Here is a 14,327-nt window from a genome sequence, read left to right as displayed (position 1 = left end):
CCGACCGCGCGGCCCGGGGAGCGGCCGGACGGCGCGGGGGCCGCCGTGGCCGCCGCGGCCGCGGCCGCCGCAGCCTGGGACACGCTCAAGATCAGCCAGGCGCCGCAGGTGAGCATCAGCCGCAGCAAGTCGTACCGCGAAAACGGGGCGCCCTTCGTGCCGCCACCGCCCGCGCTGGACGAGCTGGGCGGCCCGGGGGGCGCCGCGCACCCGGACGAGCGCCTCGGCGCGGCCGGTGGCCCCGGTGGCGCCCCGGCGGCGAGCAGCGGCACGGGCGCCGAGGACGAGGAGGAGGAGCTGCTGGAGGATGAAGAGGACGAGGACGAGGAAGAGGAGCTGCTGGAAGACGACGAGGAGGAGCTGCTGGAGGACGACGCCCGCGCACTGATCAAGGAACCGCGGCGCTGCGCCGTGGCCGCCACCGGAGCGGTGGCCACCGCCGCTGCCGCCGCCGTGGCCGCTGAGGGCGGGGAGCTGTCGCCCAAGGAGGAGCTGCTGCTGCACCCAGAGGACGCTGAGGGCAAGGACGGCGAGGACAGCGTGTGCCTGTCTGCGGGCAGCGACTCAGAGGAGGGGCTGCTGAAGCGCAAACAGCGGCGCTACCGCACCACGTTCACCAGTTACCAGCTGGAGGAACTGGAGCGGGCCTTCCAGAAGACGCACTACCCAGACGTCTTCACCAGGTACGCGCGAGGGGTGGTCGCAGCGGCAGCGGCTGGAGGGAACGAGTGGGTCCGGGAGGGGGAAGGTGGGCGGGCAGGGGCCCCGGGCTGGGGCAGGGACCCCGCTCCTGGACTCTACCCGGGCGCGCTCTCCCAATGCACCCACCCCGTTGACCAAAAACTACTCCCTCCCTCCCCCCTACTCCGGGCCTTAAAGTTTAGACTGGGATGTTTTTTGTTTTTAGTCCTTCCCAAGGTCCCTCCAGTTTAATTTTTCCAAATTACGAGTTTTAGTTAGAGAGGGAAAAAGAAACGGCCTTTCCAAAGGCCGCCCGAACACGCCACCTTGGAGACGTGCGCACCCTTGCGCATACACTCAGGGACCCGGGCGCTACGGTCCGGAGTCCGGGCCAGGTCCCAGGCGAGGCGCAGGAAGCGCTGCCGGCCCTCGCCGCCAGAGCTAAACAGGGTCTATTTTTGGCCGCTGTGTGGTGCGCTCGCCATCCCTGCCTGATGCCCCGGGCGCCTGCTGGGTATCAGTTAACGCAGTTCGCAGTGAAGCTGCCCGTGCCTGCGGAGAAGGCCGTTGAAAAGATCCGAGTTCTGTCATTTGAGGACTCCTGAAATAACCGAAGGAAGTCAAAACGGGGCAGTGTTTGGTATCTGTACAACTGTGGAGGCACCGGCCATAATCTTCCCTTCTCATCGCTGCCCTCTCTCCCTCCACACACATTAAACCCAGTGTTGGTTTAATGTACGCGGGTTCACAGGGGCGGGCATTGATTGCTGGAAGCCTGGCAGGCAGTAGACGGAGCAGCTGGGGGAATTTTTCTCTTTGGACGGCTGTCCAACCCGGGTTTTCCTCCTGGTTACGCTCCACTTCCCACTCGCCCGGGTTTTTTGGGGGGGAAAGATGTACCTGTGAGATGACTGGGCCTCTGAGGGCCAGCTTATTCATCCTACCTGGGGCGCCGGCCTGGCTGGGGGCCTTCCTCTCCCACCCCAGGGCTTAGGTCTGGCTCGGCGACGAACCAGGGTTAGGGCAAACTTTCCCCAGCGGGGAGGGAGAAAGAGAAGGGTGTTTGCCTAGCGTTGGGCTTGTCAAGCTCGAGCAGCACCTTCGCATGAGGCGTGTGCGGCTTTTCAACGTGCATTTTAGTAGCAGCGGAAAGCTGTCCGCCCCTTTGAACCGGAGGAGAAATCGCTCAGCATTCAGGAGGCCCGAGCCAACTCGCAAGTGTAGTTGGTCTAGCCATTAATTGCCAAACTGTCTCCTAACCAGAAACGGAAAAGAGTAGATTTGATGTGGGGCAAAGGCACTGAACTTGCTCATCCCCTGAGCTAAACTTGGTCCTCCCCTGTGTCATCCAGTCCCTTCGTTACCTTTGGAAAAGAAAATAAATTTTAAAACAATTGTGTCTATCAAATAGCTAACCGGCCGACCTGCTTTTCTGCATTTATCACACGTGTAATTCAAAAGAAGAAAATGATGTGGTGTCGCATGGCACCCAGGTCTGCCCTTTTTTAGCTTCTCCAGGGGAACCAAAGTACATGAAGAGGGGCAGCTCCTTTTCGCCACCCCATGCTCACCTCCTTCCGACCCAGGGGGTTAGTTAGAGCCCCTTGGCTCCCGCCCGGATCCAGCCGGGAGTGTGGTTTTGGGGTTTTAGATTTGCTGATGCTCACTGTAGCAGAAGGCAGAGGGAAAGCTCTCCAGTGAACCGGTTTTCTCCCAATCCTGAAGTTTCAGGTGTGGGCCAGGGGCACTGCCAGCAGTGCAGAGCCAGGTCCGAGGCTGGGGCGGCCCCCGCTCTTTCGTATTAGCGAGCGGAGGGCCAATTATTCTCTGCACGCTCATATTTTCGGTAAACAGGTCGTAAGCCATTTTACAGCATCTTAATGGTTTCCTATTTGCCTTAATTGTCGCAGTAATAACTGCAATGACGGGGTAGGGTTTCAGTTAAATTGACTTCCCCTGAGATGGGCAGGGTTTGTAGTGGGCACTGGAGTCAGGAGGTGCGCAGAATTTTGTTTAATCGAAAAATTACCCCACTGAACTCTTAACAAGCTTAACATATCTCCAGAGGGTAATGGGGAGTATGACCTAAAGGGGTGAGGGAGGGAGGATGGCGGCGGAGAGAGAGAGAGATGGAAGGAAAGGCAGAGAGCTGGAGAGAGAGAGAGAGGAGAGGGGAGAGAACATTTTTGAAAGAAGGCAGAAAGAAACCAAGAGGGCGAAAGAAATGTTTTTAGTTGGGTGCTGAGTTCTCCCATTTACTATTAGGACAAAAGAGGCTGTAATCACTGTGTGTGTGTGTGTGTGTGTGTGTGTGTGTGTGTGTGTGTGTGTGTGTGTTGTCTAACTCTGGCTTAGAAGTGAGAGAGAATCCGAGACTTAGACACTCAAGAAGTCACCCCTGTCACTCTTGAATATAATATGATACAATATAACAGATAACATCCTATATCTGGGAGTGTGTTGTGTTTTTACGTTTTCAGTCAAATAGAAGGCACTCCAATGTTGAAGGGATGGTGATGCCTAGGTGTGTGGGGTGAGACCCTAATGGAGGAGGCTGCCAGCAAGGGAAAGGGGGCTGACAGGGGTTGCTGGAGCCTGCAGTGACCTCCTGCCTGTGTGTTGCTTTCTTATAGGGAGGAACTGGCCATGAGGCTGGACTTGACTGAGGCCCGGGTCCAGGTGAGCTGCACTGCAGAGAGGGAGGAAGGGAGGGGCAGTGGGCTGGGGGGAGAGTGGAAGAGAGATGGGTTGATGGATTGGAGGGTTGTTGAGAGACCCCCTTCATAAAATGAAGAAAAGCAGAATCAGAAAGATAAACCCGAACACTCACACACAAAACTATATTAAAATATGAAGACCTGCGAGGTTGAAGGGGAAGATTTCGAGGTTTGGGAGCCTTGTGGAAGGAGTCCAGGATCATAAGAGGGGTTTTAGGGTCCCTGAGACTGCAGTTCAGAAGCCCCCTGGTCCACAGCCCCTGTAGGAAACAGTCTGCGAACTGACTTCTCCTGATTGAAATAATGGGATGGAGCACGGATTTGGTTGTTAGACAAATCCGCTCAGCTCCAAGCAGGTATTTGGCTGCGATTAAGTCTCCAATCGGGCTTCATAAAAGCCCACTTAGTGCTAGAACAAACAGGGCCATTTGAAGGCAAAATGCTGTTTGATTTCCCCTCTGCCCGCACAAGGAGCTGGCTAATGCTATTTGATTTCCCATTTTTTATAGCAATGAGCCCACATTGATCTAATAGGGAGTGAGTGCAATGCTATTAAAGGTGTTTGCAGCTCCATACCAGAGTGCATTTCCGAACCCAGGCCTCATAACCAAAGAGACGATCAACACTGGGCAGCCCCGACGGCCAACAGAAAACAGATGTCCCTGGGTTAGGAGCTGAGTGAATCACTTTACAGTCAAAATCAGGTGCTGATAAAGCACAATAAATTCCATATGGCTCATTTAATACACAACAGCTTCTTGCATTAGAGGGCTAATGATGAGGCCTGTCCCCTCCTTTCTGTTGACACATTTCTCCATTGTCAAACAGAGATGTGACAGCAACTCTGCATTTTCAGCTCAGGGGAACCAGTCGTGGGAAAGTTAAATAACTTTTAAAAAGAAAGAGAGCGCCCCCTCCTCCCCTTCTCCTCTCTCCCTATTCACTGGAGAAGATGTAATTAAGTGAATATGAATTATTAGAGTCCTTTTGTTTACCTTTGGGGGGCCTCAGAGGTATTAATTCAATAATGAGGAATTGCAGGGGGACATCTTGATAATTGCAGTTGAGCCGGGAGAGCTGATCCGTCTGTAGAAGGTTTCCACGTTCTTTGAGGGCATTCTGCCTCCACTGTCCGCCCCCCCACCCTTACTCCTTTCACTGCCATCGAGGAGGGGTGGATATTGTCTAGACAGATTTGGATACACAAAAGCTGCCCACCCAGCCTGGTCCCATCTAGTCTTTCTTTTTCAAGTCTCTGAATTTCCACACTGGAGTGTTTCTGTGATTCTCAAATAGATTATTTGACGGCTATGAAATGTTATGGATGGGCCCCCTTTTGGCAGAATTTTAAGTAATCAACCGACTTGGATTCTTGATTTTTCTTGCCCTAGGTGGCTGCCTAGAAGTCAAACCAAGCCTAGATACTAGTGCTAGTAACGACAGCCCCCATTGTGTATATTTGAAAGGCACAGATGTCTTAAAAATTTTAAAAACATTTTCCTCTGGGATCATTTACATTATATTTTAATATAACTCTGTATAGCCCTGGAGTTCATTCTTAATTTTTAGACTTGTGTGCAGGCATAAACCCAGCCCTAAAAATATTAATGCCTTCAGGGGAGAAGGAGCATATCTTCTCAGCTGTGGGTGTGATGAGCAGGTCACATAAAAATAATTTCATGCTCCTAGAAGTTATTTTTAGACTATGGTAGCTGCCATATTTCAGGTAAAGGTCTCTACTAAAACTGCTTTCTATTAACAATTAGCAAGATACCTTGTGCTGAAAACCTCCCCCAAGCCTAGAACTATCTTATTTAAATAACCGATTTAAACCACATCCCCAGAAGAAACAAAGGACCCGTTAGCTAGCTCTGAAGATGTGCACAGTCTACAGGTATCCTACACCCTGGTTTCTGTGTCCAGGTATTGCTGAATACCTGGTCCCCGCAGTCAGTGCCTTACTCGGCAGAACCCGGCCCTGCATAGAGCCCCTGCAGATAGCAGGCTGTGTGCCCCACACTTCATTTCAGGGAGAACTGGGCCCCTAAACTGTATGCCTGTTTGCTAATTACCGTGGGTATTTTCTTCCCTCCCTCCCGGTTCTCCCCAAGCCCAAGAACCCAGCGTAGTGCTCATAGGCGTTCAATAAATATTTCTGGAAAGATCAAATGAACCTCCTCCCCGATTCCCTTTTCAGTTCAGAGCAAGAATTTTGCCACCTCTTGGGTAAACCTGAAATAGGCAAAAATAGCTGATTTGAGGCAGAAAGCTGATAAGCATTCTTCTCTTGGTGGCTGCCTGGTCCCAAGAGTCACCACTGAATGCCAACTTCTGCATGCCTTATTTTGCTCATTCCTCCTCACAGCCTTATGAGTAAACTTTTATTACCCCCATTTTACAGATTAGAAAACTGAGGTTCAGAGAGGTTTAAGTGACCTGTTTAAAGACACAGAGCAAGCAAAAGGCAGCGCAGACATTTAAACCTTGGTTTCCTCACTTCTGAACACACGAAACTACTTTCCTTAAAAATTGGAAAGGAACTAGGCTGGTTGAAATATCCACTGGAAAGGGTTCACTTGCCCAGTGTTTCCTGCTCGCTTTAAGTTGGGCCCTCTTTCACTGCCCCTTTGGCCCCAGACGTGTCCTTGAACAGCCTGAGGCCAGAGAGGGCTGAGGTGGGCGCAGGCCGCAGGGGAAAAGAGGCAGGGCCCGCAGCGCGCGCGGGGAAGAGGCGGGGGGGGGCGGGGTGGGGGGGGGGCCGGAGCCGCGCCGACCCCGGCCTCTTTCCGCTCTGCAGGTCTGGTTCCAGAACCGTCGGGCGAAGTGGCGCAAGCGGGAGAAGGCGGGCGCACAGACCCATCCTCCGGGTCTGCCCTTCCCCGGGCCGCTCTCCGCTACCCACCCGCTCAGCCCCTACCTGGACGCCAGCCCCTTCCCCCGGGGGGGGGGAGGGGGGGGGGGGGGGGGGGGGGGGGGGGGGCCGGAGCCGCGCCGACCCCGGCCTCTTTCCGCTTTGCAGGTCTGGTTCCAGAACCGTCGGGCGAAGTGGCGCAAGCGGGAGAAGGCGGGCGCACAGACCCATCCTCCGGGTCTGCCCTTCCCCGGGCCGCTCTCCGCTACCCACCCGCTCAGCCCCTACCTGGACGCCAGCCCCTTCCCCCCGCACCACCCCGCGCTCGACTCAGCCTGGACGGCCGCTGCCGCCGCCGCTGCCGCTGCCTTTCCGAGCCTACCTCCGCCTCCGGGCTCGGCCAGCCTGCCGCCCAGCGGGGCGCCGCTGGGCTTGAGCACTTTCCTCGGAGCCGCTGTGTTCCGGCACCCGGCCTTTATCAGCCCTGCGTTCGGCAGGTAATACGCGGCTTCGGGGAGTCTGTCTCTCTCATACACGCACAGAGGCCTGGGTCCAGGGAGGAGGCTGGAGACAGGGACTACACACATCTTTTCTCTTTGGCTTAACCTCAGCGATTCAGCCAAAGAAAATAATCTCTAATTTTGCCTTAAACAATGTGGATCTTGAAGGGAATGACTTGGGACTGAGCGGCAAAGGGAAAGGCAGTGGCGATAGTAGCAACCGTGGAAACTGGGAGTGTTCAATGAAAGCTGCATCAGTACAGTTTGAAGGCAGCAACAGCCCAGGCCATAGGTGGTATGTGTGTAAACAGGTACAGGTGTAGGCCACAGAGCCAGAATGACTTTTCTTCAAGTTTTGCAAAAATCCTTCCTCATGCCCCAAAGCCAGGCAACCAGAGGAACACAGCCCTGGCCCCCACAGGAGCCCTGGAGTCACGGGCCCTCTGGGTGCAAAGGATTCTTTCTTCTTCCCCAGACTATCTTCCTTGTCATTCAAGTGACCCACTGCCAACCATACCCCCGACCCCCCCCCCCACAAAGCGGCACAAGACAACGAAAGAAAAGAAACAGTTCATCATATATTATAACTCCCTTCCTTTAAATGAACATCGAATGATGAAATTAAAAGTCTGTATAATCACACAGACAAAGAAACAAAGGAGAGATGTATTAAGTTGGAAAGTGCAGTGAAAATAAAACTGAATGCAGCTTCAATGATCTCTCTTTGGGAGAACAAAGAAATAACAGATTCATCCAACTGCACAGCCACTTACCAAAAAAATCACCTTGGAGAAAATTTTCAAAAAAGACTCAGTAAAATTAGTTTCTTGTAACAAACCAATAAAGTGAACAGAAAGTGCACTGAAGTGTAGTTAGTGACTCAGTTTACCTAGTGGAACCAGGGCATGTTACGCCCCCTCCAGGCCACACTTTATTTCTTTCTGGAAAAAATTGTTAAAGTCCTCTGTCCCTCGCTCTCCACCCTCTCCTTTACCCTTCTCACAACAAATGACTTGTAAAAGCTGGCAAACCACGGCTGGAGTACCGGCTGCCAGATTTGGAGAGGCTGGAAGAGGAGTGCGGTGCGGGTGGTAAAAATAACAGAGGTGATAACAGAGGTGGAGGGTGGGCTTGGGAGAAGCAGGAGGCGCTCCTCGAGCCCAGGTGGGCTCATTTCTAATCGTGGAAACCCTGAGTTGGCCTTGCGGGGGCCCGGAGCCAAAGCCCTGGGGGGAAGCGGCGGGGGTAGGGGTGGTGGCACTGAGCGTCAGGGGCGGCTCGGGCCTCAGCTGCAGGTCAGCGGTGCAGTGCGAAGAGAGTGGAGGCGCCGTGCGGGGCAATCCCGGCGCCTCCCGGAGGCGGTGGCGCGGACTGGAGTCCCAGGCTTTGGGCTTCGCCGTGCGCCGTGCACCGCGCGCGGGGGTCGCGGGTCGGGGATCTCTGGAACTAAAGGCTGCAGGGGCGCAGGGAAGGCGGTGGGGGAGAGGTGTCGCCGCTCTGGGACGCGGGGCCGCTGGCGGGTTAGAGCCGCCTGGCGAGCGGAAATCTACAGGCGGGCGCCCCCACCCTCGCGGTCGTCGGCCGGGCACTGGCAGCTCAGCCCGGCGCGGGAGGGCGGCCTCAGCGGAGGGAAGGCCGGCAAACAAGACCGGTTTTTTCAAGGTAAAAGGAGCCCCGGGCCGAGAAGGAGCCCTGTATAGAGAGTACAAAGTGGAGCACAGGTCTTGATCAGTTTTGATCCCACGTTCCTCCTTTCTCCCTTTTTTCCCTTCTCCTTTTCTCTCTTCTTTCTCTTTGTCTCTCTTCTTCTCTCTCCTGGCAAATAGTATTACAGGCAACTGGAGCTCCTGGTCTAAGAACACACCCCCCTTCTTAAGCGAAAGCACAGAATCCGCGCAGTTGGGCCATGGGGTTTTGAGACTCGGGGCTTGCCTCCGCGGCGGCTCTGTCCCCTCGGTCTTTTTTTCCCTCTGTTGGTTCCCTGCTCTAGTAAACCCTCTCAGAGCACCCCAGCCTCCCGACCGCGGGTCCAGCTACTCCCCAGCCCGCGGCCCACCTGGGCCTGCGAGTCCCCGCCCCAGCGGCGGCGCCCCTCTGCGCCCTTCTGTGCCCTCTGCTCCCCCGGGGAGAGGCGGCGGGGAAGGCTGCCCGAGGCGCTGCGCGCAGCTCCCGGGGCCGTGACCGCGCTGTTTGCTCTCCTTGCAGGCTCTTTTCCACCATGGCCCCCCTGACGAGCGCGTCGACTGCGGCCGCGCTGCTGAGACAGCCCACGCCGGCCGTGGAGGGCGCGGTGGCGTCGGGCGCGCTGGCTGACCCGGCCACGGCGGCCGCAGACAGACGCGCCTCTAGCATAGCCGCGCTGAGGCTCAAGGCCAAGGAGCACGCCGCGCAGCTCACGCAGCTCAACATCCTGCCGGGCACCAGCACGGGCAAGGAGGTGTGCTAAAGGCTGCCCTCCACCCTCGCGCCCCAGGCGCGATCCGGAAAGGTCACCTCACTCAGCACCACTTAAGACCAAATGGAAACAGAGGACCAGCACACTCCCGAGACGGCACTGAGAGAGCGCAGCCGCCTTCGCAGCAGCCTGGACGCGGGCAAGGCAGCCCTCGGCGCTACCGGACGTGGCACCTCCTCGGCTGGCTGTCCACCCGCCCCCGCCCCCGCCCCTGCCCCTGCCTCTGCCAACCTCGCTCCAACTCGAACGTCCACTCTCTCCCGTTCTTTTACTGAAAATATCCGGGAGGTTTTCTCCCTAAGACACCTGGTACTGAAGTTAAAAAATTTAAAAGCCCAACCTCTCTTCCTCCTGACACCCCACTTAGCTTTTTTTAAATTTTCCCAATAGCATTTTGGCGCTCTAAGTTTATCTCCCCAGCGTGGGCCCCGGCTTCGGGCCGGGGAAGCGAATGCGAATCTGTAAGATAGCTAACAGTGCACTTAACGGAAAGGGGCGTCTTGTTCTTGTTCTCTTCTTTATCATACACCAACCAAGGTTTTTATATCAAACCAAAGGGAAATACTCTGCTAGAATATGGACTGTTGAAGTCACCAAACTGTGATTATTGATTCTGTACATACCATTGTTATTAAAAAAAAAAAAAGAACAGAGCTTTGTATATTTGAAATGTTATAACGCAATTGCACTCAGCGTGGTATGGTAAAAGTTTGTCCTCCTGTAGATTCTTACTGTGTTGTAGATACGGTAGGGTTCCTAGACAAATATTTATGTACTCAAGCCCTTTATTTAACTTATTAACTGTAGAGGCTTCCGAAACCTTCAAGGTAAAGGCAATGGTACAGTACTTTTGTGTAATGTGTAACTGTTATCACTTTTCCTTGCTATCTAGTGGAGAAGTGTCACGCTCAAAATAATAAAAAAAAAATATATGTTTAACAAAAGGAAGTGTGAATACTCTCTACAGGCTCTGAGGGGACAGTAGTAGGGAGCCCCCCAGAGGCCGGGCGTGGGCTCCTGCGCCCAGGCACCTCCAGGGTTTATCTATCTGAACTCGCGTTTTCCTGGCAGAGGCCCCTGGTTTGAATCTGATCCTCAAAGGATCCGTAGGGTTTCCTACAAAGGTTAAGATCGCTGCCGCCGCGGGGCTTTCCACGCGCATCTCGGCTTTCCCGGGTCCTGTCGCAGCGGGAGCTGGGGGGCCCGGGGCCCAGAGGTGGGGTGGGCTTGAGGGAGGGAGGGTGTACCATAGGCATTGTTGACGGTGAGACAGAGAGAGAGACAGAGACAGAGAGAGGGAGGGAGGGAGGGAGGGAGAGGGAGAGAACGCAGGAACAGTGATGGAAAGGCAGCGAGGGGTATCCAAGTGGCAGATCTTAACTCGACAAATGTCATTACATCACTTATCCAGGCATTGGGAAATGTATATACTTTTTAAAAAATCTAAACAACTCAGGTTTCGCGAGGAGACCCAAACAGATTTGCAGTCTGCACCCTCCTGGGCGCACCCCTCGCCGGCGACGACGGTACCTTCTCCCTCCCCCGGGCCCTGCCTGCGCCCCGCCGGGTGACCGCTCGATGTAAGCCCGCCCGCGGGGGCCGGGTCTCGCCAACGCTCCCAGGGTGATGGGAAAGGGAAGAGAAGCTTAATTAGTTTCAATTTGCAGTAATTAGCGCGCTGGACCTTTGGGGAGAGGGGCAGGCGTGGGGGTGGGGGGTGCGAAATGCTGCGGCGTGACGAGCGCGGCTCTCAGAGCCGGTGCCGCCGTCCCGCCAGGCCGCGGGACAGTCGGCCGCGGCGGGGGGCGCGGGCGTGTCTTCGGGCCGGGCCCGCCGGGCTCCGCGCGCGCTCCCGGGCCGCGCCCCAGAGAAGGGGGGGGCGGGTCCTCTCGCGGCCCAGGGCGCAGGCGTGCGCGGCCGAGGGGCAGGTGCGGGGGCGGGCAGAGGTCAGCGGTGACTCGGGGCTGGGCGAAGCGCTCGACAGCTGCCGCGCTCAGGCCCGGGCGTCCTCGGTTCACCCAACCGGCCGGAAAGCCGCAGCTCCCCATCCCCCGGACACCTTGGGGAGCACGCTCGCGGGGTTCAGGGCTGACGGGGCTCCCTGGACCTTGGCCGTCGACCTTGGCGGTGAGCCACCCGGCCCCGGCCCTGAGTTCGCGAGGGCGGCGCTCGCAAGCGGGGGCCCGGCCGGGGTACCGGGAGTAGGCGCCAACTACCTCCGCTCAGCCCTTCCGCCTCACGTTCCTTTCTCGGGGTTTGCGGGCCCGGCGGGAACTTTCTAGGACATCCCCCGAGAGCTGAGTGTCTCAAGCCTTCAGACTCCACAGGGTCTCCTGGGGTGAAGGCCGCTTTCCTGGGGTGGGCAGGGCTACTCCGGAGTTTTGGGTGGGGTGGGGACGGGGAAGTAAGTGCAGGAGGGGCGTGAGGGAAAGGACTTTTTTTTTTGGTGATCGCTATCAATTTTCCGTCGATTTGACTTTTTGTTTAGGTAGGGGTTTTTTTTTTTTCCCCCTCCAGGCTGCCAGTTGAATGGTATACGAGAAACAGTACCATTCTTCCCGTTAATGAAGTCTTTTTTAAGTCATTTTTTCTCATTTGACCCTTCCATGGAGCAGAAGCAAATTGCGTGAAATTACCTCCAAGGATTACATTTATTACTGGCCAGTGAGAACCCCTTGCCTTGTTTTACAAACTCTTAATCCTATGTCATTCTGATGCCGCAAACAAGCCCGGTCCTGGGCCTCCTATTCTTTCAACTTTCCCCAGCTGGAGGGACCTCATTCTGCACTTAATATTCCCCATAAATATCACACGCTAAAGACCCCCTGACTTCCAGCAAGTCCACATTAAACATGTGACATGTCACGCATGACAAACTCTGAGTATCTTTTCAAAGCAGCATTAGAAGCAAAGAAACCAATTTTCTTCTCCTTCCAAACCTCCCCAAGTGCTGAATGATGGGGATTGGAAAGAGCCACTGGAGCGTACTTAGGGGGATTTTATGAGATTTTCCAGAATGATTTAATCTTATTGTGAGCATTATTAATGAATGGCAACCCAATTTGGCCCCAATATCTGGGAACGCGGTCACAATGCTGGGAGCGGCTGACCCCCCCCAACCCTAAGCAAACCTCTTCCACCCTAGAAGAGGCCGTGCAGAGCCCCGGGGAGTCCGGGAGAACCCCTGTGATGGGGGTACGGCTGTTCCCTATCACACCCAGGCCGAAATGCTCCACCACCCGCCTTCCCAGGGCCACCCCTACAGCATTTTGGGTGAGGGGTGAGGGAGCCCGGTCTGGCCTCTGTGGGAAGGATGAGGGGAAAGGCTAAGTTAACTTGCTACATTTTCAGACAGGCTAGCCAGATCCGGAATGGGCCCCAAAAGGCAAGGCAAGAAGGGAGCAGTTGGCAAAGTATTTTCAGAAGGTGCCCCTAAGTGTTCTTCCGTCACCAGCCACCCATGGGCTGGACTGTGAACAGTTAGGGAGGACAGCTTATGTTTGTATGAGGAAGATAGAAAGTGGATGAATTAAGGAGAGTGACTGCCAAAAGGAAGGTTTTGGGACTTGAAACTCAGCCTTCAGCTAAAGTCACCACTATTGGTCCCGGCCAGTTTCCCACTTCTTTTCCTCCTAGTACCCCCGCCCCGCATTGGGGCAAACACTTATTATTATTGGTTTTGATCTGTAATGCCAAGAGACAAGGCACCCGTACGTCTCTTTTTCATATCACCTTGAGTGCAAAGATCTTACTAGAATGGAAAAGGGGCTGACGTTAGAGGAAAGGAAATTATACATAAGTTAGTTCAACTTGCTTTTAGAGGAAAAAATGTGTACGTGAGCATACATGTATGTGTATACACAGCAGTGTGTCTGAATGAAGGGGGTCTTAAATGGGGCCTAAAATGGTATTTTGGAACACCGAGTTCCACGGAGCAATTGCTTATGTATTTAAGTGACAGTGGCAGCCTGGGTGGGGGGCGGGGAGAAGAAAATCTGTCACCTGACCGGGGTGGGGGGGGAGGGGGGAGAAGTATTTTTCAAAGGAAAAAGTTGTGTTGTCCCTGGACGTTATTAACAGTCCAGTTTGAAGTATACATTTTTTCCTTTAAAGAAAAGGGAGTGATTACCAGTTGTACATTAAGAAATGTCATTCAGTAATTTTTATTCATTCTCCGGAAATCTTCGTAAAAGCCTGAATCATACTTCTACAAGCAGCAATTTTGTTAATCCAGGGGTTTATTACTCCGGGCCCTTATTAGGTTCTACACCAGTGCCAAGCAATCCTATAACCCTCTCAAAAGAAGTTTACCTCCCTGTTATAAAACCAGTAGTGGTATTTATACTGTGCAATAATTAGTGTATTACTTGAATCCACTAACACGTTCATTTTATCTCTGCACAAAACCTCTAGTCTGCTTATAGAAAGCTTGTGCCTCCTTTGGTGCTGGTAAAGTGGTGAAAGAGTGAATTGAAGGCTGGTTGCACTTTCTCCTTTTGCCTCGCCTTAATTCCCATCTCTTTTTGCTCTCATCCAATTAGCACAGTGTATTAAGCGGTTTATCATCTCATAGTCAGCTATTGAGAGAAACAAGGCGAGCACTTTGCAATAGAACCTGCGCTCCTTTGACACCCTCAGGTACTTACATATTCCACTGTGCTATGAATAATAGAGGAAGAATGGAGCGCTAATTCCCTCATCAAAGAATGCCTTGTCTGCTGCTTTGCTCAACAACACCATTCTGATCAAAAGAAAAGCAATAAAGCTTAGCATAACAAAACGAAACCTACTTATTAGCTTAGTGGTTAAATTAATGCAGAGCCGCTGCTATTCAAAACCAAGGTTTGAAAACAGCCTCCAACAACCTGATAATGCTGCCTTCGGGATGAAGGAATTTTAATCTGAAATTTGAGGCTGGCTCAGATGAGTTAATCTATTAAACTGCTATAAGGAAGCTCCACAGCAAACCGTTCAATTAAGAAATATTTAGGTGAGGGGAGAGAGAGCGAGAGAGCGAGAGCGAGAGAGCGAGAGAGAGAGAGAGAGAGAGAGAGAGCGAGAGCGAGAGCAAGAGAGAGAGAGAGAGAGAGAGAGAGAGGGAGAGAGAGAGAGAGAGAGAGAGG

General features: G+C 54.0%; 1 protein-coding gene and 1 long non-coding RNA gene across 2 annotated transcripts in view; both read left to right on the top strand.

Moving 5' to 3' along the window:
- Window positions 1-9,853, top strand: part of ARX (aristaless related homeobox) — a 12,323-nt gene extending 2,470 nt beyond the window's left edge. The window contains exons 3-6 of the mRNA XM_028482888.2: window positions 3-683; window positions 3,315-3,360; window positions 6,418-6,746; window positions 8,955-9,853. Of these exons, the coding sequence (XP_028338689.1) occupies window positions 3-683; window positions 3,315-3,360; window positions 6,418-6,746; window positions 8,955-9,195 (1,297 nt within the window). The 3' untranslated portion in view covers window positions 9,196-9,853. The remainder of the gene's footprint in view (window positions 1-2; window positions 684-3,314; window positions 3,361-6,417; window positions 6,747-8,954) is intronic.
- Window positions 9,854-11,197: 1,344 nt separating this feature from the next.
- Window positions 11,198-14,327, top strand: part of LOC114484739 (uncharacterized) — a 10,259-nt gene continuing 7,129 nt past the window's right edge. Inside the window, exon 1 of the long non-coding RNA XR_003677963.1 lies at window positions 11,198-11,331. This is a non-coding gene — a long non-coding RNA (uncharacterized lncRNA). The remainder of the gene's footprint in view (window positions 11,332-14,327) is intronic.

Source organism: Physeter macrocephalus, chromosome 21 (genome assembly GCF_002837175.3).
Source record: "Physeter macrocephalus isolate SW-GA chromosome 21, ASM283717v5, whole genome shotgun sequence".
Lineage (NCBI taxonomy): Eukaryota > Metazoa > Chordata > Mammalia > Artiodactyla > Physeteridae > Physeter > Physeter macrocephalus.
Note: the sequence above shows the minus strand (reverse complement) of the source record. Positions and strands in the feature narration are given on the sequence as shown.